This window comes from Aythya ferina (genome assembly GCF_964211825.1).
Source record: "Aythya ferina genome assembly, chromosome: 9".
Classification (NCBI taxonomy): domain Eukaryota; kingdom Metazoa; phylum Chordata; class Aves; order Anseriformes; family Anatidae; genus Aythya; species Aythya ferina.
Window position 1 is genome coordinate 22,956,015 of NC_140305.1, and position 26,555 is coordinate 22,982,569.

The window sequence follows — 26,555 nt, forward strand, 5'->3', positions numbered from 1 at the left end:
TCTGCTGACAAACTAATTAGTTTTCTCTGTGTTTGTTGGCAGATGATGTCGAGAAGCTTCGAGGAAAACTTATCTGCAGTCAATGGTACTATAATAATTTCATTAATTGTGGTAAAAAGGAACTGCTAGTGGTGTCTGTTGTGTAATTTATTAGAATAGTGACTGAGGTTTGGTACAGTTACACAGTTCTTTGGCAGCAAGTCATCGACACATGAGTACCTATTTCTGGAAGGCAAATATTCAGGAGCCAGAAATATGGTCAAGGGCGATGTAACTGAGGGGGATGCAGAGGACAGCTTCTAGACCACAGTATTGCGTGGGAGTTATGGGGATGTTGATATGTCCTGCTGTCCTGGGGATGTGCAGCACTGCGCTGCGGGCAGATCCATTACTGACAGCTCTGCTGAAGCCGTGCTGCCCTGAACACGGATAGCAAAAATGCTGCAACCTGCAGGTGGAAATTCAGAGTAAAGGCTACAAATACTTAACCTTAAAAGATACGCATCATAAATATGAAAATTTGTTACTGTGGGTTATTTGCCTAGTGGTAACTGGGGAGCAGGGGCAGAAGAACAAAGAGGCACATAAAGATGTTCCTAGGAGAGCAGGAGCAAAAGGTTTGATTGAGCCTTCTTAGCCAAGAGCACTCAATCTATGACTTAGCCAATTAAAAAACCTGACATTCGTATTCCTTAAAACCACGCGGTACAGAAGTGTTTAGCACGTGACAGACATGCTTTCTTACATCCTTGTTTCTAATCAGAGATTCTGCTTCTCGTCCCTGTGTAGCTGACAGAGCCCTGACACTTCCGCGCACGGACGGACAACAGCCACAGCGTCCTGTGCACAGGATAGCAGCACACCTGACGGGCAACAGCAACAGGAGGAGTTCCTTGTCAGCACACAGTAAGGAGAAGCCTATAAGAACAGTTAAAGGTCACAGAGCTTACTCTCTCACCGGTAGCTTGCTGTTTACATATGCTTTTTTTATACTCACATGGAGTTAAAGAGTACGAAACAAATCATAGAGAAATCTCCTTGTCCCAGACAATGTGTTTTTCAGCTCATTGGCACAGAACAAGGAGAAAGCCTGTTCCCCTCGGTTACCTCACTGACTTTTCTTCTGGAGCCTTTGTTAGACAAAAAAAAAAAAAAAAAAAATCTCTTCCTGATGTTAAGCTTTTCTCTTTTCTTTGATTTACTTCTGTAGGTTGTATGAGGCCCAGCTGCTATGGTGACAGACCTATTAGAGCCAGAGACAGGGAGGCTTGACATTCAGGCTGTATTAATGAAAGGCTTGGTGGGGTTTCATCAGCTTTGGAGGGTACCAGGCACAAATGGATATTTTAACTTTGTTACCAAGTAATGACATAATGTTTTTTCTCTTATTTGAGAGCACAGAAATCCAAAATAAAAATAGTTTATGTGAATACCGACATAGCCCCGAACAGCTTACTTCTGCACCTCCAACTGTTTTGAGAGGATGGAGCTAGTGACCTGCTATTGGGAACCGCTGGGAAGAGCAGGTTTCCTTACCTGGGTGTTAACAGCAGACACCAGGCTTCACCACCCCCAGGCTCTTAACTTCCCCTCTCTCTTTTTTTTCCTCAAGTAGATTCCTCACCCCGAAGAGGTACCGGACATAAAATAAGCAACTGGGAATCGTCAAGGAAAGGCCACTCTTTCCTTTACAATGTGGAGCTGAGGAATGGCGAGCTGGTGGTACCGCAAACGGGGTATTATTACATCTACTCACAAATTTACTTTCGCTTCCGTGAAAATGAGAACGAGGATTCGGGTTTGTTGGCACAAATCAGAAACCCCAAGCAGCTCGTCCAGTATGTTTACAAGCTGACTGATTACCCAGAGCCCATTTTGCTCATGAAAAGTGCAAGAACAAGCTGCTGGTCTAAAAAGGCAGAATACGGACTTTACTCCATCTACCAGGGTGGCGTGTTTCAGCTGAAAAGGAACGACAGGATTTTTGTCTCGGTCAGTAACAGTGACATAGTTGACATGGACAAGGAGGCGAGCTTTTTTGGAGCCTTTATGATCGGTTAAAAGATGAAAACCAAAGGAACCGGTTTTCATAGCCAGGACCACCTCGAAATTCCATAAAACAGGATAGTAAGCAAATGCTGTAGCAATACCAACAATACCAGGATCCCCCTTCCCAGCTCGCTCTCGCCATGCCGAAACACGCTCCCACCAGCCGGGAAGGAGCCCGGCTGCCACGGGGCGGGCGATGCCTCGCACAGGCTGGGGATGTGCGGGGACGTCGGGGGCGGTCAGACCCCACAGGTAAGCACCTGGCTGTGATCTCTGCAGAGGTGCTCCACGCTGGCTCAGGTCGGGTGGCCGAGGGGCTGCTCCAGGCGTGGGTGCCTGAGGCTGAAAGTGGAGATACATTTCACCCGTGGTCTGCGTTGGGATGTTGTCAGGAATATCTCTGGTCCAGCAAGGAGCTGTGTAAGTCCCACTTCCAGATGCCAGTGGAATTATTCTGGGCGTTTTTGTTGGAACCTGAGTTTTACAAAAGGGAAAGGCCATCCCAAACTCATGCTGCACGTCTTTATCTCATCTGCCAAAGCACTTAAGCACCTAATTAATTTTAAGCGCACAAACAGGCTGACTAAACCCGGGTATTTACATGCTTGAAATTAAATATGTGCTTAAGCATTTTTCAGGATCATGGCTTGAATAAACACATTAGTCTGTCTTAATCAGTATATTGTACATAAAAACAGCTGCTGAAAGGGCACAGAAGAGGTTTTGAAATCAATCAGTATTTTGAGATCAACACATTATGATAGCGCCTGTTTACTTAATTGCTGTACTGCAAGGATTTCACCGTGCTTCCAATAGGTTCAGTAATGCAGTTGCTGTACACTTGTTGACAGCAAGTACTTGATACCAAAAAAAAAAAAGTGATTTTCTCTAGATACTGAATTCTATTAGACATTTGCCACAAATTGAGCATGACATGGTTCTTCCATGTTTATTTGTTCTGGCCTGTATTTGGTAAAGATGCAATGCTGAACAACACACCCCGATGACTAATGTTTTAAGGAAACATACACAACTCTGTGTACTTAACCAGAAGCTGCAGTTTAAGTAATGCTGTTTTGATTTTTTATTTTGTTTGTAGAGATGGGTGGAAATTTTTCATAACTTTTCTTAAACTGGTGACTGCAATTATTAACTCTATGATTAGAACTATTTTCTATTTAAAAAATACAGAGAAGATAAAGGTTTGCAGGTGTAAGTTGTGTGGGCTAGATAGATCCTCAGCATAAATCAGTACATCTGCAGTGGTGTCAGTGGAGCTATACCAGTTTGCACCATCAATGCATTTTGCCCAGGTTCAGAGAAACCAACGGGAAACAGAAGGTGAAAGTGAAAAAAAATGGAGGGAAAGGAAGACAGTTGCTTGTCAAATGTTGCTTTCAGTTAACAGAATAATGCCAGGAGAAAACCTGGTTGTCTATTTTTTTAACATATTAAGGTTCCCACGGCAACCTTCCCATTCACCTTCCCATTGTGGTAATTAAATCACTGTACAGCCCTTGCAAATGGGCCTCGGGAGTAGACATGCATCATTCATCTCACCGCTTTGTCAACAAGAGGAAATGAAGGGGCACGAGCCCCTGTGTTTATTTTGTTGTTCAGAAGTGCAGTTTGCTTGGTTGGGCACTTAAATTCCTGTGTATGAGCAATCAGAGAAGACCTTCAACAACACCCTCCTTTTGACAGGCTAGGACAAAGAAACACTGGGGTGAGCTTAAAACAATAACATTGTCTGCTGTTTTAACATAGTGTCACATATTCCTTTTTCAGTGGTAATCAAATACATGAATTTCTCCATCATTTACTGAAATACTTTGTCTCAAATTCAAATAATCTATTTCAACACAGAACAAAACACCTATCTATAGTTTCTTTCCTGATTTCAGTACTTAATTCAGAAATTTTCTGCCTGGCACACAAGGCTAGGGAGAACAAAGCCATTCCCTATATAACTGGATGTCTGCTACATTGGAAGAATGACTTTTGTAGCTGCTTATCTTTTCAAATGGACCAGGCATTTATGTTGCAGGACAGGAGTGCCCCGTGTTACCAATTTCTTAAAAAAAAAAAAAATTAAAAAATATTGTTTGTTAAAAATGTATTTTTTTAAAAAGTTATTTTAGGAGCTTATTTGAAAGAAATACGTTTGAACTGTGAAAAACCATTTCCGATTGCTGGTGGCAGCTTAAGAGTCAGAAGCCCTCCATATGGCTGAGAACCAATTTGTGTAATGTAGCAGTTGTGGGCAGCTAGAAAGGACTGGAAGGGAATCCGGAGGGGTCTTCGCACACTTGCAGCTGACATTAAGACAAACTATTGCACGCACATTTTGTTTTTTTGCTCGATGTTCTCTCTCCAACTCCAAATATATATCATGTTCACTGTTGCCTAGGGTATATTCCTGGGCATTATCTTCTTTTTTTAATCTGCATGTACGTATTCTTGGTCCCTGCATGCTGAGCATATCACAACAGGGATCACACTGAATAATCATATTTTATTTCTGAGTAATCCAAAGGCATGCTTGCCAGATATTATCCTGGGGAGAGACTATCAAGCGATATCTGAGAAGACACATTTGAAGACAAGTGGAAAGATATATCAACTTCTGATTGTACATTTGCACCGAGTCATACTTCTCATCTCACTTTTTGTCAAATGGTAAATGTAGCAAATTTTTGTTTGTGGGTGTAGGTTGCAGTAACATGTAAGTATTGTAATTTTTCTACATATATTTTCTATAAAATGTTTTTAGTAAATACCTATTTAGCCTTGTCGTTTTTATTGCCTTCTATAGCAGCAACCAGTGTGTCATTGTTTCTTTGGTTGGTGTCAGGTATAATCCATTAAATGCCACAAACGCCCGCAATGCAAAGGACATAATGCAAGCCACTGTGCAACACCACATCATATAACACCGTGTAATTGGCTTCCTGACCATAGAACAGCAGGTGAGCAGCATCTGGAAGCAGTGCGCTGAAGAAAACACTCAAAAAGATTTCATGACCAGAGACTGCAATGCTGAACGCTAACCTTGACGTTCTTCTCACATTTCTGGAAAAATCTGGTATGGAAACACCTAATCCTTACCCATTGCCAAACAGCAGCAGATGATGTATTGAATTTATAGCACTGATGACCATTTATACAGATGAAAAACAGCATTAAAAGGGAGGTCTGTAGCCTGTGCCAGTTGTATTTTATCAGTGCTGCACTGGACTCTCTGGCAGAGCCCCACATCACTGGTTTATGTGCTGCACATCCACATGTCCCACAAAAGGCTGGTTGCCTCCAAAATGCACTCACAACCCAAATACATTTCCCCCAGGGTTAGTGTTAGGATTACCAGGGACCCTGCTCATCAGACAAAGCCCTTGACGGCCACGCTGAGCCCCCCCAAGGGCACTGCAGGCCAGGAGCAACCCCCACAACCACATCCCAAATCACAGGGATGCCCACAGGGTTTAGGAAGAAATCATCCCTTTCATACAGACTGCTTTTATTTCAGCAGAGGTTTCTCTTTTCTGGTGTTTCCATGGGAAAGAGGGCTTATCAGCTAACTCGCTTTTATTGTACCTTTCATTACTTCAGAGAAATGGACGGCTGTTTTTTGCTTCTCTTTGGCTTAGTATATATAATTATTACTGTTTGTATTGCAGCAGCATTCACTTGGCCAAGCAGGATCAGGGATGCATTTATGGTACGCCGTGCAAACATAAACAGCCTGATTCAGACACTGAGATTTTGAGATACATAATTTCACTTTTCAGATAGCATCTAAATATTAGAGACTAAGGAAAGAGTGAATGTAATGATCAAAACAACACAAATAACACATTAGGACAAGGTCTCATTCATCCCTCCAAGGCACCTTGTTCCATTCAGTAGCAGAAATAAAAGATAGATTAGGATAACTTTGGGTCTTATCCAATTTTCACAGACTGAACTTTTTTTTTTTTTTTATATACACAGTTACATGGACATTTATGGCTATTTGCATCGGCATTACTCAGAACTCTGTTTCCACAACTTTTCTCTTTTCGTTCATACTAACAGAGAGAAATTGCACACTATGTATGTCACGTGTTAAAAATCACTTATTTTCCCCTCCTTGACAGGGCACCACAGCTAACTGTGCCTGAGCTCCACACCACAGCTGCCTTGTAATGCCCCTCCTTTTCCTCAGGTATTTGTAATCCAAACCTACATACACATCTCCATTACTTCCTTATGAAAGTTTTCTGAAAGCCCAGGGAGATGGGGCAGCCACTCAGGGCCGGGACCTGGCAGTTTAAGCAGCTTTCCATTTTCAGGAGCTGTTCTCTGCCAGCATTAACATAATTCATGCTCCTCGTCTATAATAAAATATATAAAATATATAATGTGTTGTGCAATAATAACATACACAATATGTGTTCTGCACACTACAGACTCCAAGGCATAAATCCTTTTTAAGGTGCTTTTGGTTTTGTCCAATTGTGAGTTCTTCATCTTGTATTATTCTTAATTTATATCAAGTCATCCTTATTTCTCCCTTAAAGCTACCAGGTGAAGAAAAAGAAGATGAATTGCAGATTTGTTGTAGATTCAGGCAAGTTACCACTCCCTGTTGCAGACGAGAAACAGAAGTATCAACAAGAAAGTATGACCAGGAATAATGCAGTATGCAATCTCATCCTGCGTGTTCTGGCACTAACACAACTCCAATCACAGGGCACATCAGTAAGCACACACAAGTCAGGCAAACATCCCTCATTAGCACAAGACTTCTGTCACAAAGTTTGCTGTCCTGTGAATGACCAGAAAGGTGTCTGCTGCCTCCAGAAGCAAAGCCTTCGAATGAATGCCCAATGACATTAAAAAAAATTCAAGGTACATCTCCTACCCTCATGCTATAAATTATTTAATAAATTCTCTGTACTTTTAACCAGGAATAAATGTGTCTGTGACTGATGAACCTTCTTCTCTCTCCTCATAGTGACCGAGTTCACAAAGAGGGATGCTCACGCGCTGGTGCGACCCAGCGGCACGAGGAGCTGAAGCACACTGAAAAAGTAAATCTAAAGTGTATGCCTCTGAATTAGCAAACTTAGAGAACAGCTTCGCTGATTAATTAACTAACAGTATTTCGAAGTTGGCTTCCAGATGTTTACTTCCATGTAAACAACTCTAAAGTGACTTGAGCACATTCTGTTTTTCACGTTGTTACATTGGATTACCACTATTTGATCAGCATTACTCACTGATGATAGTTACTAAACCGTAACCTTTGAAAGCATTCACCAGATGCTACCTTCTGCTCTTAAAATACAACATTTATAATAAAAGTCAAACCATCTCTGCCCTTAGATATAATCAAAAAAATGCATTTGCTTTTCTGTGAATTGTTGGAGACGCATCATTTCTAAATGGGAGACCTCTCCCTTGAAGTCAGTTTTCCACATTCCTCATCTCTCCACAATAAAGCCATAATCATTCTATATTCAAAGCCTTCGGATATTTCCATGACAACAAACAATAATATAAACTAGAATTAAAACTTTATTGGATGAAAAGAAAATTGAAAGAATGGAACATAGGAGAGAGATTTCAAAACACCATAAATAGAAACTCTCTTCTACCTTATCTCTAGTGCTCGATACAGCTTTAACGCTGCGGAAGAGAAGCACCAATATTTTAAGAGTTCCCTGAAAGGTAAGTGTCCTTCGTAATACTGCTTTTAGTTTTTCTTCTTCTTTTTTTCTTTCTTTTTTTTTTTTTTTCTTCCATTTAGTATTTTTGGAATATCTCTTTTGGTCATACATACAGTTAGTGAATAAAACTGTGAATAAAAAGTCCTTAAATTTTACCTCTTTCTCTCCATTTTTCTCATCCTGGTGGATATCAGTGACTTCAATCTTTTCTGTGGTTGGTAAGGCAACATAAAAGTACTGTTCCTGCAGCTGAGGGCAAGCAGGTAAGTATCGCGAGCTTAAAGCCACCTTCTCGCCCAGTTATTATATCTTCTCTCACCACTATCTGCATGCCAGTCCTTCACTAGATGCAAGCAGATGCAGGATTTCATGCAAAGTTAGTGGAAGTTCAGCTCTTTATATCCCCTCCAGATTTGGCCTTCAATTATCAAAGAATCAGAAAACTGGAAGTGCTTTTCCTCTCTCAGCTGTTTTTCTGGCCCCAACCCCAAGAAGGAAAAGCAGCCAGAGGAGCCCTTGAATCATGCTGCCCTTCAAGCGAGCAGGGGGTCGGTGCTGCTGGGTGCAAAGAATGACTGCAATCTGTGATCCAAGTGGGTCAGCACTCAAGACATCAAACTCACAATGAATGAGGTGTTAATTGCATCACAAGCTCAAGCTGTCAGGAGCATATAAATCTGCTGCTACCTCAAACTTGGCTTCTTGATTTTGCTGCACACACTTTAGTTTGAGTATTATTTTACTTTTTTTGTTTGTTTGTTTTCTGGAAAATTAAAATAAAGTTTTTGTCTCCCTGGGGAAAGGGAACCAGTCATTTTTGACAAGATACAGCTCAGCAAAAATTGGAAGGATTTCATGAGAATGAAAAATCCTCACTGCAAAGTCACATTTGTAGCCTCAGGCCATCTTCTCTGCCAAATATCAAAGTCCTGCAGCTATTGCCACTGGTTTGAGAATATATCATGAGGGAAAAAAAGAGTGAAAGAATTCTTTATAATAATAGAAAGTATTTGGCAGCCTAAATACAGAGACAGTTACCAGTTCCTCTATAATACATTGCAACATCATTTAAATTAGATTGGACACAAAACCGTAATACGAGTTAACTGAATATTGGTGGCATACAGACCACGATTTTTCTTCAGAAATATATAAAGTGATTACATAGACAGCTGGATAAATAAAGTGAGAAGCACGATAGGCTTTCCTTTTTTTTTTTTTTTTTTTTCCCAACTGCAATTGATTTGTGGCTATACCCCCATAAAATTTAGCAACTGTCGAGTAACTTGCTACAAAACTGTCTCACAGTTCAAGAGCAAGAATGATGAATACTGACTCCAATGAAACTGCAAAATATATCGAAATTGGGATGTGGATGAGGCACTACGGGTAGCGCCTGCATTATTACGGGAAGCGCTGCAAAATGCTCATCATCAGGCAGGTTCAGAGGCACAGGCAGAGTAACCCAGCCTTGGGTCACCTCACACTTACATTCTGTCCTTACATAAGGCTCAGCAGTTACGAGATAGCAATAGCAGATAGTGTGCACACATAGGCAAGTGTGCACAGGAGTGTCCCCTGGCAAAAAAGCACAAAACTCTGTGTCCCTGCTGTGTTAAGCTGGATGCCAGCGGGGACTGGGAGCACTGGTTGCCCCAGAGAGATGGGGTGCAAGGGCAGGGGCGAGATGGGGTGCAAGGGCAGGGACGAGCACAAAGATGGGAAGCAGGGAGTGAGACGAGGCTGGGGGCTGTTTGGCTGGGCTAGGGGGGGCAGAGGACAGAGCCCCCCTGGCAGTGCTTTGCTCGGCTCAGGCTGCCAGGGCGCTGCGGTGAGGGATGATTTGTGAGTGGCAATGTAATTGTGAGTGAAAATTCAGTAGTGAGTGAAAATTTGTGTGTGAAAATGTAATTGTGAGTGAAAATTTGTGAGAGGACGTGCAACTATGAGGGAAAATGAAATTGTGAGTGGAAATTTGTGAGAGAAAATGTAATTGTGAGGTAAAATTTGTGAGATAACATGCAACTGTGAGTGGAAATGTAATTGTGAGTGGAAATCTGTGAGAGAACATGCAACTGTGAGGTAAAATTTGTGAGAGAAAACGTAATTGTGAGTGAAAATGTAACTGGGCGAAGCACCCGGACGGGGCTGCCGATCGCTGCAGCTCCCTCAGCCCCCAGACACCCAAGCAGGGGGCAGCAGCAGCAGCAGCAGCAGCCGCCCCCCGTCCCCCCCTCAGCGAGCCGGGGCCGAGCCTCGCTCCGCACCCGCGGAGGCTGCGCCCCCCTCGCGGCTCTGAGGCGCGGCCAGCGCCGTCCCCCCCCGGGCCGGGGGGCGTAGGGGAAGGGGGGGGAGAGGCGGAGCGGGGCCGCGGCTCCCTCCCCGCCCTCCGCACCTGCCCCGGCCCCGCGGAGGAGGGCGCGCAGCGGCGCGGGGATGCGCGGCCCTGGGCGGCAGGATGCGGGAGGGGAGCGCGGGCGGGCGCGGCGCGGAGAACAGGACGGGCGGCGAGCCCCCGCTGCACCTCTTCCCCGCGCCCGTGCTCACCGGCATCACGGTGGCCTGCGTGGTCCTCTTCGTCATCGGGATCTTTGGCAACCTGATGACCATGCTGGTGGTGTCGCGGTTTCGGGACATGAGGACCACCACCAACTTCTACCTGTCCAGCATGGCGTTCTCCGACCTGCTCATCTTCCTCTGCATGCCCTTGGACCTGTTCCGCCTCTGGCAGTACCGGCCCTGGAACTTCGGGGACCTCCTCTGCAAGCTCTTCCAGTTTGTCAGCGAGAGCTGCACCTACTCCACCATCCTCAACATCACCGCCCTCAGCGTGGAGCGGTACGTCGCCATCTGCTTCCCCCTGCGCGCGAAGGTGATCATCACCAAGAGGAAGGTCAAGCTGGTCATCCTCATCCTCTGGGCCGTCTCCTTCGTTAGCGCCGGCCCCATCTTCGTCCTGGTGGGGGTCGAGCACGAGAACGGCACCAACCCCCTGAGCACCAACGAGTGCCGCGCCACGGAGTACGCCATCCGCTCGGGGCTCCTCACCATCATGGTCTGGACCTCCAGCGTCTTCTTTTTCCTGCCCGTCTTTTGCCTGACCGTGCTGTACAGCCTCATCGGGAGGAAGCTCTGGAGGAGAAAGAGAAAGAACATCGGTCCGAACACGGTCATCAGGGACAAGAACAACAAGCAAACTGTGAAAATGTTAGGTACGACTCGTCGTGCTCTGTGTTTCTGAGGGTCTGTGTGCTTGTGTGTGAGAGAGAGAGAGAGGAAGACTGAGAGAGAGCTGGTAGGTCACTATAATCACTTCTAAAGGAAAGCATTTATTTAAAATGCTTCAGACAAAGAGCTACACTTCAAGGTAGTGGTAGAATAACTCTTCCCCCGTCCTTAGATTTATTTCTAACCGGTTGGAGCTGGGGGCTCTGAAACAGTTAAGCAGATTTTAATAACAATCACTGACAAAGACAAATACTACAGTTACAATTAGCTCTTGCCCTGGAGACTTTTGAACATCTTTGCTCTTTGGTTGTGGATACCGACATTATTTACAGAAGGATAGTTTATTTGATTTTTAAACAGAACTACCTCTTCTAAAACCACAAAGTTGAGCTGTAGACTAAGCAAGCAGGGACAGTACGGTGCCCTTAGTTTCAAATGAAAAGGATATCAAGTTTCCAGCAAATTGGGGATATTTACCGGCATGGCTGGGTAAGCTCGTGAAAACTGATGGGCATTTTTGTATTAGAAAAACACCGGCACATGCTGAACAGTGAGCATTTTGTCTCCTTTGAGGTCTGATCCTCTGAATTCTTACTGGTTTCAAGAAAACAGGATTGAAGTGATAGGTGCTGTCATTCTTAACTCTGTGTATTTACATTGCCGGGTGGCTTAAATAACAACAGCTATTGCTGCCGCACAGAAACACAGATTTTAACATCCCGATGCTGCAAGCCCTCCCAGTGAGAGCATGTGGTGGGAGTCTGAGGCACAGAACCAAAAAGTTGCTCTGCAGTTCAGTGCCTGGAGGCAGCAGGGTCCTGCTGCTGCGTGCTTTCATTCAAGCCATAGACCCCGTGTGCGGGATTTCCGTGGGTCTGCTCCCGGGGATGCTTTATGTGACGGTTCCACAGGCAGCAGCTCTGCCGTGCTCATTGCAGCCAGGCGGAGGTGACAGGCTAATGAGCTTGAAGAAGAGGTGGCAGCGTGTCCTAAGTAGCTGAATTATTAAATGGGAGCCTAACTGATCTTTTGTTCGCGCCCTGCTTTATTACTATGCAACAGCAGCAAGGATAATAAAACCCGCCGCATGCTTTGTGCCCTTCCAGCTACGTTTTATGATCAATAGAATTACTTCATTTGGGTAAACGTGACCTTGGAAGCAATTCATCATTTACACTTCTAGAGTTTTGAGATTATGAATCTCTATTTACAATAAGTAAACTGCTAGCATATATTACTACTGTGTTTACATATCTGCATACTTAACCATAAAGAATTTCAAAACAATAATGGCTTATTTCTGCCCTGCAAGCATTACAGTATTTCAGACATCCCTTTTTTTCTTTTGCACGTCTGAGAAGAGCAAGACAGTAGCAAGACTGTCCTCTGACAGAGAGCCAATATCTGAATGATAACAGTCTGATGTCAGATGGAAAGGAAAGAAGTTAGCGAGGGCTCAATACTAGCAGATGCACAAAGCAATCTGCTCTCATTGATTTTAATTTTCTGCTTAAAATTTAGAAGGCACTTTCTAAGACTTTAGCAGGTCATGGAACATAAAGTAAATGGGATTAGCATCAACTTTTCTTCTAAATTGTAGAGAAACATTATGCTTCTAGGACTATAATTAAACACCTGAATATATAGCCTGACTTTCAAAAGAGCTATCATACCCCATTCCTGCTGAAATCAATGTGATTTTGCAAGACCAAACTGCATCTTCCAAAGCCTGACTAGGAGGGTTATGCATGCCCACCTATGAAAATACTAGTAATGCTTAAAATTCTGTTTATAATGACCACAATGGTAATATTCATTACACACATTAAATTCTAGAATGCAGTAACTAGTGAGTGAGGGAAACATTATCTGAACTGTGCAGGTGGAGAAACTGAGGGAAAAGGGCTCTAGTTGGCTCAAGAAGATGCAGAGGTGGAAAACAGATACTCTGAATTCCAGCTCTGTACTTTAGAGTCCATCATAAGTCCTACATAAATACCTATGTAAGCACAGGAATGCTTTTTCATAAAGTTTTTTGGGAAATATGCTGATTATGATCCCTCTTAGCTCTTTTAATTTTGTATCTGCTGTATGTTGACATAGGCAAGCAGGACTGTGAACAAGAGACAACGGCTTAACTGGGAACAATTGCTTAGGAACATCAGAAAACCTTGAGTTTTCTGCGTTTTTGTTCGTTTTTATGTTAATAGATACACACAAAACTGTATGAAAAATAACAAAGGTCAATAGCACAGAGTAAGTGAACAGAAGTTTCCCTTTCTCAGTGTTCAAAGATACACGTTCCTATTACTCTACCTGTATTTTATATAACACAAATATACATATGCAGAGCCATAGTGATGGTGTAATATTACAGATGTGCCATGTAACTATAACTATGTAGTTATACATTATGTGTTTACCTTTCATGGAGTAATTCATGTTCCAAAACACAGACAAACTGGAGGGGGGGACCGCTGCCTGTTGTTACCTTGATGTACATGCTCTACTGATCCAGATGATGGCTTATTTTATCTTTGGGCCCCTGCCTTCAATCATTTTGCTTCCCAGTGATTACATTTTTCATTATAACCCACAGTGTTGAGTCTATCGCATTGTATATATCTTGCTTTGGTAGATGAAGATGATAGATTATATTACATTTTTTGTCACCATTCTGATTCCTGAATTCTCTCCTTTTATGGAAAAGATAAGTTTGATGGTTCAGAAGTGTGCTACAGCATGCAGTATACGGGCAGGTTGTTTAGATTCGATTGATTTGTATTACATATTGCTAGTTTATGCTGTCAGAAAATGTACTTGAGGTAAAATGAAAAATTATGGGGTGCGTTTTCACACTTTGGGATTATTTCGTTACAGAGATAGAATGACATTTCATTTAAATCACCCATATTTCCCTACTCACACTTAACACACTTTCTTCTGCTGTTTTCATTTTAGTTGTGGTGGTATTTGCTTTCATACTCTGCTGGTTGCCTTTTCACGTAGGACGGTATTTATTTTCCAAATCCTTTGAAGCCGGATCCTTGGAGATAGCAGTGATCAGCCAGTACTGCAACTTGGTGTCCTTTGTCCTCTTCTACCTTAGCGCTGCCATCAACCCCATCCTCTACAACATCATGTCCAAGAAGTACCGAGTCGCTGCTTGCCGGCTCTTTGGACTCAAACCCCTCCCAAAGAAAAGACTCTCCAGCACGAAGCAGGAAAGTTCGCGTGTGTGGACAGAACCGAGCGTCACCACATGACACGGCATGCCGAGCAGCAGAGCATCGCTTTCCAGCATTACCCAGAAAGCCATAACGAAAGAGACGCGGGGCGGGAGACACAAATCGAAAAGCAAAGCTGTACTTCTGTCGTCACCTGGATTTGCTGAAAGACGTGACGCGGGCGGTTAAGGATTTTCAAAAACTGACTAGGCCTCGAGAATCTCAAAGGAGACAAATGGTTACAGACTTTGGCGACACTCGAGTCATACTTCGCAGCTGCTTTTGTCCACCATATGATTTTTGAATGCAGGGGAGCTAGGTTTTCCCATCTGGAACATGCAAACGTAGCCCGGCTCACTTGAGAGTTTGTACGACTTCAGTAGCAGCTAATTCGGGCTGAGTTATTCCAGAGTTAACTTTAGTTTTGCTAAAAATTTGGCTAACCTATAGCCAGACCCTAAAGAGAGAAAAAAAAAATAATTGCCTTTTTGGAGTAGTAAACATAGAATTTGATACACTTTTCATAATCCAGATTTTTAAACAAAGATCAAAAAGAAGAGGAGACATACAAATGGATAGTTTTTAAGCATGCTAAAAATAAATGACCCTCATGTCATGTCTGAATCGAAAGGAAACAAAAAAATACCTTTATAGAAGCAGTTTAGAACATGGCTGTGCTGAAATATTTTTTGAATATTTATCAGTGGGACAAGGACAGTGCTGACTTCAGGACTGCAGTGATGCTATAAAAACTGGGAATGCGATCTCCCACCAAAGTCTTTCTTTTTTTTTTTTTTTTTACTAGCTAATTCATCTGTACTTGTTCTGTTCAGCTTGACTGTGAACGACTCGCTGTAGCCAAACTTGGAAGCTTTTAGTTGTTCCAGTATTCGTGCTGCCTATGGCTGCCTGTGCCTACGCTGCGCCCCCCATACCCCAGTTTGTCAGCAGTGTGAGGAGGGGGCTCCTGCCGTGGGCGTAGCAGGTGGTCAGAGCCTGGGGTGCAGTTGTGCTGGTTTGCTGCAGTGTGAAATTCAAAACTGTGCTCGTGTTTCAGAACATTTTAAACTGACAAGGCCTGAAAAAGAAAGAGAAAAATGTGCATTAAGACACACAGGTGGACGCATTCTCATACCTAACCCATAAAAAAATTAAACTGAGTTTTATAACTCAAGTATGCCACTCTAACACAAAGCAAACCAGAACACTCTCCATCCCTTACGCTAGTACGTATGCCTTATATGGCACCTGTTGTCAAACCAACACGTGGAGTTTGTGGTCCAGCTAATAGAGCTTAGGGGCATGCATGTGCAATAGCAGCTTTTATTTATTTGATTCTAGTATTTATTGCCAGCTGGTCCACAACTGAGTCTACAGAATGAATTGTCTGTCCGCAAAATTCCCGTTGCCTTCAGCCTCCTGTTACCGCCGATGGGCCATGTTCTGCCTGTTCCACTTCAGCTGCCGGTGCTGCTCAGGTATAAGTGAAAAGAGAATTTGGCCTATTCTGCATATTCTGTGTCTTTGGTATCACACAGAGCTTCGATAGGGCTGGCTTGCTCCCCCCAGCACACTTGCTGTGAGGGCAGGCTTGATGCGAGGACTGAACGCAGGTGCACAGATTTAGGGGCAAACCACAGAACTAGCTGGGGAAGCACAGCAAACGGGAGATGCAAAAGGCCCAGATAGTGAGATGAACTTCGTTTGAATCTCTGGAGCGGACTGAGGCCCTGGCTGGCGGGTGTTAGGGGAGCAGCAGTGTTGTAGCATCACCCCCCGTTCGTCTCTAACCACTTCTGCCTTTCTGTTCGTTTTGTTCTTTCGGTCGTTGCCAGCTGACATTCAGATCTGATGGCAGACATCGTGCAACTCAGGGAAACCAGAAATCGGGGAATCTTGAAAAGATTGTAAAGATGTAAGCTCACTACTAACACATCTGTGTAAATGAACTGATCACGCACCTGACATCACATCAGTGTTTCAACTTTCAGCTGTGTCTGTGGTATTAAATGTGAACAGAAAAAGAAATAAAGTCATGAGACCCTTCATAACTGCACGTGGGGCTGGGCAGGGCTGTGCACGGGAACCTGGTTTATAAACCAGAACAGCCATAACGCGACAGCCCCTGGGGCAGGCACGCTCCTTTTCTGCCTGTTAAGTTCGGGTGTACAGATCGTTTCATTTCACCCAGCATTTCTTCAGGAGACGCTGTAAATTCTAACTACACCGTGGCTGTGAAATTGGCAGAACTCTGTGCATAGAACAGAATTTATAACATTTAATCTGGGGTCACAGAAAGAAGCAAGGGGGCTGGCTTCTTGTGCTGAGGCAGGACAGGACTTCTCTTTGGTCTCACTTAGGAAATGGCCTTTTCTTTTTCACTGAGCATCCGGCCAAATCCAGCAAAATGCATGCAATTTTAGGAAAGAAGAGTAGCCACCTCCATTTGACTCTTGCACCAAACAGGGAAAGTTTCAGACAGGGAACATTCAAGCATTCACACATGCTGTAGCAGCTCCTGCAGCCTGCACCGTACCTCCTGTTCGTTCTGCCTCCCTTGACACTAAAACTTACCTGTAGGGAAATGCCAAAGTCGGGGGAGTCGCGCTTACTGGAGTGCGTTGACTCTAGATGGTGACCAGGGTCTGCTTCTTCAGACAGCTACTGGGCAAAACAAGCTGCTCTCACCTGGAGGATGGGAAGCAGCCACCTGGATAACCTTCCCTTTTCATCAGAAAGTCAAATACTGCCAGCTGCCTCCAGGAGGACACACGCCTCTCCAACACCACTGCGGGATGAGGATAGAGTTGCCTGCCTCGAGGGTACGTTATAGCCTGAAACTTTAAGAAACAGCTTCATTAAAAAAAAAATAAAAATGTGATCAGGACATCAGGAGGCTTTTCTAGAACAGCTGGTTCCCTTCCCCCTGCAATTTTGGGTCTGGATGTGGCTGTAGAGATCTGTGGTACCTGCAGTGAAGACTCTGCAGGAAAATTGCCTGCAGGCTGCAGAGCCATATGCTGCACTTCTGCAAACTCTCCCCTGTAGGAACAAACTTGGCCAGTTCTGATAAAAAAAAAAAAAAATATATATATATATATATATATATAGGGACTTCATGAGTCAAAATATTGCTGTTCTCACTGCCCTGTGTGTGAGAAGCCACGTAGGAAGTAACAGGAGGCTCATTCATTAAACAGCTCAAGTTTTAAAAGATTTTCCAACTCTACATTTTGTATCACAGCTTCACAAATAAACAGGAACAATTTGGCAGCATTTTATGTCTTGGCAGCATGTTGAATTGGCGATAAAATAGGTCAAAAGCATTTTACCAGAAATCTCCGTTCATTTTAGAAAAATACTTTTGATAGAAGCATGCACAGGCAGAAAATCATGTCCTATTGTATTGCTTGCCAAAAATAAAATATCCTGGAAAATGAGCACTTACATGTCAGATCTGGAGTTGCTGGATGCTCAGCATTTCTGTATGTTTGTGTCAAATGACATTTGCCTGAGCCCTATTTAAAGCAGTTACTTACCAAATACCTTGAGAACTTCTCTGTCCATCGTTGGCCTGTGGCAGCCGAGGTGCTGCAGCTGGTTCCCCCAAACCCACCCGCTGCTGCCCAGGTGACATCGCCACGAGAAGCTGGCTTCCAGACGAGCTGAAGCTTCCAAAACAATTAACATTTGCAGTTTTGTTTGGATGAGCTTTTCTTTTTCACTACAGAAAGCTAGCGTAGAGGTAAGCTACAGGTTTCACGTGTAGTTTGCCATCATCTCTCTTGGGTATTTCAATACGACCCATGTGAAGGTGGGTTTTGGTCATTGATTTTTGGTGGGCTTCAATAGCAAAAGCCCTGCGTGGATCCGCACCTGCAACACCCCCATATCACAAAAAGCAGCAACAACTCGTGCTACAAATTCTCACCAAAAATTAAGCCAATATCCATGATCACACACGGGCACGTATTCTGCCCGGTCAATAGCACCAGGGGACTTTTAGCAAGCAGTGACAATGCAATTGATTGTTGTAAAATTCTCTGTGCTGTAGAAGGTGCCACCTTCTATTTTTGGCTGCACAGGAGCAAGTGCTCAGCTGTGGGTCTCAGCCTGCTGACCGGCCACCAGCTCGTGAGGGAAACGGCACGGGGGCTGTACCTGGGTGGTGCACGGTGTGGGGCTCCTGCCTGGGCAGTCCCTGAACACCTCTAGCCTAATGCCAATATATGAGGGGGAAAAAAAAGGCAACAAATTTCAGATACAGTCAGATCAGCACAGCGGTTTCTTCCTCATAAAAGCCCTTTGGCTACAAGAACATGATTGCTGTTGCCTTTGGCTAGAGGAACCTTGGCCAATGGCCCAGCTGAGCTGCTGCATGGAGGTGAGTGGTCTTAAGAGTCCCCCGGGCTTGGTGTGTGGGTGTCTTGGGGAAAAGAGGGTACTCTGAGGCCTCTGTCAATGAGCACAGTGTTTGTACTGGATTAGGGTGGGATTTCTCCACTTCATTCACTTGCTGATCCTCAAAAGACTCCTGCCTCCCTCCTGTTTGCTCTGTTTTGTTTGCAGAGAGTAAGTTTTTATGCAACAGAAAGTGAGGGAGATGAGCTAATAAAATTACTAAGAAATGACATCCACTGAGCACATTGACCCAAGCAGTTATTTATTAATCCTGCTAGTAGACCTAAAAATAGAGTAGATTGCATGCAATACCATCTACACAAGCAATTAGTACAGCCGCTATAACTACCCAAACCAACAACAGCACGTCCACCTAAATAGCAGCAGAGAGCCAGCTAATCTGCTGTGTTTGAAAGCGTCTTGTCAAACCTCATAGCTGCTTTTTTATTTCACCCAGCCAAGAATCCGCACATTGAGAGAGCAACTGTCAAGAGCAGAAACGGATGCAATCGTTTAGAACTTATTAAATGTATTACCAATGAGATAGCCTTTTCGAGGGATCTCAGCTGGCTTTCTGCTCAGCCATAAAAGTATTAAACCAAAATGTCCACCTCCTCCTCTCTGTTTACCTGTGGTTCTCATTTCTGAGAAGAATAAGAGTTGACATTTATATCTTCACTCCGAGGCAGGTGAATATTACAGGCTGGGAATATAATTTCTACACCACTTCACAGAATTATAATACATCAAGAATTCTGCAATAACTATAATTCCTGAAAAAATATTTATGCAGGAAATATAATTCATGGATAAGATTTCTACAGTAATTGCCGCATGGCTTTTCCCTAATGCCTGCCAGCAGGTGGGTGAGCAGAAGCAGAGCGGGGCCGGAGCTGCTCAGCACCGCTTCGATGGGAGCCCCACTCCAGCTGCACAGCTGGCCTCAAACAACCCAGCCAGGCAGCCGGGCCATGCTGGAGCCCTGGGACACACGGGATGAGGGCTCAGGCCATGCTCTTTCCTTCAGGAAGCCCCTGAAGCTGGAGTTCCTGACGTGTTTTATTCTCAGGGGTGTTTTCAAGCACCGCTGCTACGCCTCTGGACAGGAGGGAGAGGCACAGGAGAATTGCAGTCACCTAGGGGCAGGCAGGAAGGCCTCAGGACAACACCCACATCCCTCCAAGTGCATGTTTTCTCCTCAGAAGGAGCTGTTTGCTGTAGGCTGAATTTGAGCATCTCCTAAAATTCAGAGGTTTGAGGGGGTCTGAGTGGAGCAGCCTGGCAGGAGGCCGCTACACGGTGTAGGGCCCGGCGCTGGCTGCTGCCCCACGGTGCCTCCGGGCCCGGCTCCCACAGAGAGACCCCTCCAAGGGCTGGGCTCGCCTCTGCCAAACCGCTCGTGCTCCGAACTGGCGACACAGGCTGAAGCCAAAAGCACAACAAATTTTACCTGATTCGTTTTCGAGCAGGCTCTCTGATTACCGAGAGGAGACGGAATTGCTGCTGCTATAGAAACAGCAGCCTCCAGCCCGGTGACCATGCTCGGCTGCTGGAGGACCTGGAGATTGCTCGGTTTGCGAGGTGGGGCACGGCCGGCCGGCCTCGGTTGGCTCCACATGAGCCCAGAGGTCGGTGGTAAGGCCACAGAAATATCTAGAAATAGAAGAAGCCCCTGCTCTGCTCCAAAACTTTTCAAAGCAGGTAACTTTCCAACACCGATAGAGGCAAGAGATGGTGTTAAACACAGTCCTGCCCAAGCAGGGATGCTGCGTGCTCTGTAGGGCATGAATAAAACAAGGCCCACAGGAAAGTTCATGTTACCCATCCCAACCCTACCAGTCTGGGTGTGCAATTACAACACAACACAACACAACACAGAGCTCGGATGGCGAACATCAATCCTCTTTCACTGTCCTGGGCTTGCCAGGTTCTCACTGTTCCCCGTCATCCACAGGCCGTGGCCATGGGAGCTGGGAACCAAGGACCGGGTGAAATGAGAGCTCTTCAGGTAACAAAGCGCTGGATACCCGTCTACAGACATCTTCAGAAGATTTTGTTAGAGAGGGGTTGTTTTGACAAGCACCGTTTAAATAAATAAATAAAGAGCAACCAAGGGGGGGAAAAAAAGAAACAAACAAACAAACAAAACAAAACACACAAAAAAACCCCAAACATTTCCTTCAGAAGAACACTCATGTTTGCAAATTGCAGTAATGAAAAAAGTTAACAAATAAAATGCTGCATTTATGCAGTGATTTGAAGAGGAGAAGCTGTTTAAAAAACAAACACTGTGTTTGCCACGGGACATGTATACATGCCAGCTTAATTCTCTATGACAAGTAATTGAATTTATTGTGCATAATTAATGGTAAATGAAAACTTCTGGTATTTCATGTGTTTATTTACTCAGAGACATCAAATGCAGGTATATTTTTACTGTCATTTAACATTTCAGGCAAGCTATTCAGCCGAAGTGACTAAAACACCTCAGCAACTTGTCTCACCCAGAAGAGGACACAGGAAAATTCAGCTCCTAAATTCCCAGATAAAGATCGGGGCTGAGTGCACTGCAGCCACACTCCAAGTTCCCAAACCCCAGCCCACTCCAGCAGGAACTCGATATTCTTGGGGAGGATTTTACACTGAATGTTACAGCAGCCTTCAGATGTGTGCCGCAGCTACGGCCCTGTTCAGGGACAGCCAAACTCCAGCTTTCCAGGGGCGGGGTGGAATTGCCACGTATTTAGCTCAGTCTTAGAAAAGATCTTGCTTAAATCCCTTGAGTGAAAAGGGATTGAAAGGCTTCTCTGCGTGGCCACAGAGACTGCAGCTGTCAAACTCCCCAGAAATCTCCTGCCGAGGTTTCTGAGACTTGTGTAAAAGCCACCACAGAAGGCCAGGTTGCTGAGCAGCACTCCCCTGAGCCCACAAAGTCGGGCTGCAGGGCCATGGTCACTTCCAGACAGCGCCGGGGCTTGGAAGTAGGCCAAAATGCTCATCTTGGTGAAAGTAGTTAATCCAAAGCTGAAAGTGGAGGATCTGGGATACCACAGCATCACTACAGGACAAACCACCTCAAAAATTGTCATATGGGGGTGCAGCCCCACAGGGAGACTCGGAGCACCAAACTGCACCAGCAAACACTTTGTAAATGATAAAAACCTTTCCAACTACAAATCAGAAACGTCCTGAATTAAACTTAGGATTCTCACTCCTGCTTTTGGTTGCAGTAACATCACCTGAGTACCTGAAAGGGCCCACCTAACAGACTGAAAGGACTGTATTCAATGAAGAAAACTTCTGGTAATATCAGAAAGAATTAAAACATTTATTGGGCATAAATATATTACATATACACTACAGATACAGTTAAGTCTTACATACATAGTGTAGTATTTGCAAAATCTATACATTAAAATTGATATGGCAGTTTTAATACAATGCATATGAAATAGTCTAAAATTTACAATACAAGAAAACTTATGATTATTTTTTTTAAAGTTGAAAAGCTTGGAATGTATGTTCCCATAGTGAGGTAAAAACTTTTTTTTTTTTTTTTTTTTTTTTTTTTTTCAATTTAAAGAACTGTGCAAGGATAAGGTTCATACACATTCAGTTAGGGCACTTCTCAATCGTGACACTGAATACTGAACTACTGTAGCCAACAAACAGGATTAGAAAACATTTCAAGTTCATAAAGAAAAAGGCAGAACAATATAAAAACATCTCTCCTTCCTTAAGGGCTGTAAATATTTAGTGTTTCATTCTACCTTTTTTTTTTTTTTTTGTGTGTGTGTGTGTGTGTTCATTATTTCTTTGAGAGCAGAGAGCTCCTGGAGTTGATTCAGTGCCTGATGCTACCGGATCAAAGGGCAAAAAGACGTACGGGGAAGACAAGGCAACAGCAAACTGCGGGAATGGAAACCCAAACAGAAACGGTTTATGATCTGTGATGTTAACATATGAACCACAGCCAGTTCAGTATGGCAGAAAATACAAACTAAAATAATGCCAAGGTAACTGATTTAGGGCCTGCTCCAACTCCTGCAGAACACTTGGTTAACCCGGGGTTGGAGAGGGCATTGTCATGAGCATGATTGCACGGGGGACCAAACAGGTTGGCACTGACACAAATGCTTGAAGTCCAACAGATTGCTTCTCTCTGCACTTCGGCTTGTTGCTTTTAGTATCTTTGTACTGCAAGCTTTCAAAATCGATCAAATACTATAAAGCAAGATTTTTTTTTTTTCTTCAATTTTTCTTTTTTAAAAAAGATGTCAAGCTTGGGTTTAATAGCAGCACTGCTGAAACAATACTCCAAAAATAAAAACGGGATGCTACTCAGATTTCTGGGTTTCCAAACTAGCAGTCTTTTCATTGTTTTAAAAAATACACTTTCCCCACCCCTCCATTGAAAACAGCTGTATATGCTTTGCTCACAAAATACAGATGCAAGGTCACAAAGTTTCATATCACAAATAAATTTAAATAAGATGTAAATAAATTTGACAAGCCATGACTTTGGCAAAAAAAACAAAAAAATATATATATTTAGCTCAATGCCATTAGTTTGCAAGGCTAAATTAAACTAATTATAGTCAATAACAAAATACAGAACATTTCTAATATTTGCTACATCTAGAGAGGCACACAGAATAATTCATTGATCTTAGCACTTTCTTTCCAGAGATGATTATGTTTTTGGATACATGTAAACGTTTGAATCACTGATAATGTTTTTTGGCATTTAATGTACTAGATGCTCCCATCTTCAAAAACACAAGAAAATGTAAGAAGATTAATAATACTAGGAATGCTGCCAGGTAAAAAGTTGACCTAAAGTACAACAGTATAAAACAGACAAAATATAACATGCTACAGGGGGTGGGGAGGGGAATTAGTACATAAGTACACTTTTTATTTTTTATTTTTTTTTACAATAAATAAAAGATTGCACTGTAATTGGTATTTAAAGTACTGTATGCAGTATATAGTATAAATAAACCTAAAACAAAAATAATGTTGTTTTTCCCCATTACTTTGGTTAAGGGAATATTATGCTAGTATAGGACACTGAATCCTAGACAATGGAGACAGAGCACAAAATAGCTAGGACAAAAGCAAAACCAAGTAGCAAAAATATACAAAAACAATAGGCAGGGAAATACACTGTGTCTGTTGCACCCTTTTGGAATCTATTTGCACCTCCAGCTCACTTATGTCCCTGAGGTACTCGCACAATGTTGACTTAATATAAATAATCCAATGACTCAAGAGTTAAAAATCTATCTTGATGGATTAAAATGTGTGTCTCGGAAGAGGCAGGCAGGAGGGGGGAAACACAGCCGTAAGAGCAAGGACTATACCTCTGTAGGACTCCAGTCCCAATTTTGCAATGTACCAAGTATTTTGATTGGCCCTGTGTTAAGAATAACGTAGGCACCCGTTTAAGGTACTTAAAATAAACAGATCCCATTTCTGATATCTTCAAGAAAGTTCTATAAAATCAATACCCCTCCAAAAACCAAAAGATCAACTGACAGTGAAGTTTGCTTACATTTAGTGTAAATCTCACCTAATTCAGTAGAGGCAGTAAGCTGTCACCAGCTCTAATCATATCAATCAGACTGAACATAATAGAATAATATCTACTATTAGATTAGGAATAGTTATATACAGTGACAAACAGACAAGTTAAAGCAGCTTTTAAATAGCTGAACATGGGAATAACTAACTATTGCACAATGCCCTCTTACTTAAAATTACTGCTAGGAATCAAAATGGTAAAAAAATCTATAATGCTTCATAATTTATATGCAGTTTGGTTACTTGATTTCTTATACAGGCAGTTTCATAGTGTTGTAACTGTAAAAGTAACAGGTTTTTAGACTGCAGGATACTGTTCCGATTTAAATGCACTAAGCAGTTAAAATAACAATTTACTTTTTATCTTGAAAACATGGGGCAAATGTAGTGAATAATTCATAGGCAACATTGCTAATACTGTTCAATGAAAACCTGGTATTGTTGACTAACACTGTATTCTAGTCTTACCACTATACACACTTGTGACTAATGTTTAGGAGAAAAAGAAGAAACAAAAAAGTGATTCAATTAAAATTTCCTAAATAGTAAGATAAAATAAGAGACTGTAAGAACTTCAGTGAAAACAAAAACAGAACCACGATGACAAGGCAAATTGGTGACATTTTTGAAACTGTGAAGGAAAAAAATCTTGCTTTTGGTATCTGGTTTGCTTGTTTCTCCAGTTTGACCACTTCCTAGTTTTGAATTTCAAAAAGGTGCATCAAAACACTGATTTATCTTTCTTCAAGCTAGAACTGTAAAAACAAGAGAAGTATATAAAATGCATGGTAGAACAAAAGGATTTCAAAAAGGAATATCTGAATAAATGTGTGGATTATAATGCGTAGCATTAGTTAAATTTGTATCTCAAACTTCCATTGAATTCTCTACTTCATAAAGAAGTATTGTAATATACAGGCAAATATAATTGACAAACTTGCAAAGCCAAGAACGATGAGGGCTGCAAACTGTTCATCAGTAGGAATCATGTTCTTTATCTTAGGATTATCTATGCTTCCCATTTCTCCTGCAAGCATGATCTCGTTTCGCTGAAGCATAAAGGCAACGGATGGGCTGAAAGGGCCACTAAGTTCCTGTGAGGTATCCAAGCACCGGCGACACACGCAGACGCGAAACCGATAGTCTGTGTTGACTTGAAGGCCTGAGATTTGGAACGTGGTCTCATCTCCCTTGTACACCTTCAAAACAAAACAGCAAGCACAGTTAAATAAATAAAACAGAACTACCTTCACTTTTTCATAATATCAAAACAAATTCAAGAAGCGTATGACGTATTTGTTGAGTGAAAAATGAGTGCAAATATCCATTCTAAGTAGAGGCAGAGGAAACCTGTATGTGAAAAGGTTCTGCATTTCATACAAAGTCACAAGTTGTCATAAATTAAAGTAGATTTGCAAGGATTTGGGCCAGGAAGTTAGGTCAAGTCTGAGTCTGGTAAGGAAACATTTCTGTAGACCTCAAGGGAACGCTCTCGTGAGGCGAGGGTAGGCCTCAGCAAAATGGCGGCACGCAGAGGAGCAGAACAGAGATGTCCGACCAGGGCAGGTCTCCACAGAGAGCTCAACACACTGAACACACGCAAGAACAGACAAGACTTCAGGCAACACATCATACATAAGACATGCTCGTCTTTCATGGGTGTGATAAATATCACAGACATATTTCTGTACTGTTAAAATGTGACTACATGCTTAAAATGTCTAAGATGTAAGCACCGTATCTGGCCCCAAAATGAAGAAAATCTGCAAACTAAGTTTATTGCAAGACATTCACTGCATAGTCATAAAATCAGTTGCAAATATTATTTTAATATACTTTCCTCACATTTTTCTCAAGAGTCAGCAATTATGCCAGAAATTACACTTTCTGAATTGTGGAAACAATAAAATATTATTAAGGTATAAAAAGCTCCTCTTGGTTGCATTGTATTTCGTTCTTTAACAATCCAAAATCCGTGATGTATTTATGCTAATCAAATGTAGGTAACTTATGACTCAGAGCATGAGTCACAATATGAGAAAGAAGAGAGAGAACTGAAAATCTCAAAGACAGTTTTGCGACTTAAATGGAAAAAGACCACTGGAAACACTCATATACTCTGAAAACAAATAACCAGCCAACAATTTATATAACGCAGGGTTGCTGAAACTGGTATTTTATTAAATAAAATACAAGGTGTCACAAAGTGCTCGTATCTCCTAGAAAAAAACCCTCAGCTTTGGATGCTTCTTCCTTTACTCATTTTGCCGATTTCCTTCTCCTCACAGCAGGAGCAGGAAGCTGAGTGCTCCTCTGCCCTCCCGAAGGTAAGAGCTCTGGCTGAGAAAAGGTA

General features: G+C 42.9%; 3 protein-coding genes and 1 long non-coding RNA gene across 5 annotated transcripts in view; 2 read left to right on the forward strand and 2 right to left on the reverse strand.

Moving 5' to 3' along the window:
* TNFSF10 (TNF superfamily member 10) overlaps window positions 1–4,828 on the forward strand; it is a 9,851-nt gene extending 5,023 nt beyond the window's left edge. Inside the window, exons 3-5 of one of the 2 annotated variants that reach the window (XM_084529589.1) lie at window positions 43–85; window positions 790–906; window positions 1,613–4,828. In XM_084529589.1, the coding sequence (XP_084385715.1) occupies window positions 43–85; window positions 790–906; window positions 1,613–2,061 (609 nt within the window). In that variant the 3' untranslated portion in view covers window positions 2,062–4,828. The remainder of the gene's footprint in view (window positions 1–42; window positions 86–789; window positions 907–1,612) is intronic. The other variant, XM_084529590.1, reaches the window with a different exon arrangement.
* A 5,390-nt stretch (window positions 4,829–10,218) lies between these two features.
* On the forward strand, window positions 10,219–14,404 carry GHSR (growth hormone secretagogue receptor; the record flags this gene model as incomplete). Its single annotated transcript, XM_084529588.1, has 2 exons — window positions 10,219–10,972; window positions 13,950–14,404. 2 exons carry the CDS (start codon window positions 10,219–10,221, stop codon window positions 14,252–14,254), a joined length of 1,059 nt encoding a protein of 352 aa, XP_084385714.1. The 3' UTR covers window positions 14,255–14,404.
* A 130-nt stretch (window positions 14,405–14,534) lies between these two features.
* LOC311441447 lies at window positions 14,535–17,746 on the reverse strand. Its single transcript, XR_014695973.1, has 4 exons — window positions 17,664–17,746; window positions 16,790–16,903; window positions 14,862–15,293; window positions 14,535–14,672 (listed from the first exon to the last, which is right to left on the reverse strand). It is a non-coding gene; the product is annotated as an uncharacterized lncRNA (long non-coding RNA).
* A 4,174-nt stretch (window positions 17,747–21,920) lies between these two features.
* The window catches only part of FNDC3B (fibronectin type III domain containing 3B), a 174,287-nt gene continuing 169,652 nt past the window's right edge, over window positions 21,921–26,555 (reverse strand). Inside the window, exon 26 of the mRNA XM_084530178.1 lies at window positions 21,921–25,401. Coding sequence (XP_084386304.1) covers window positions 25,090–25,401 — 312 coding nt within the window. The 3' untranslated portion in view covers window positions 21,921–25,089. The remainder of the gene's footprint in view (window positions 25,402–26,555) is intronic.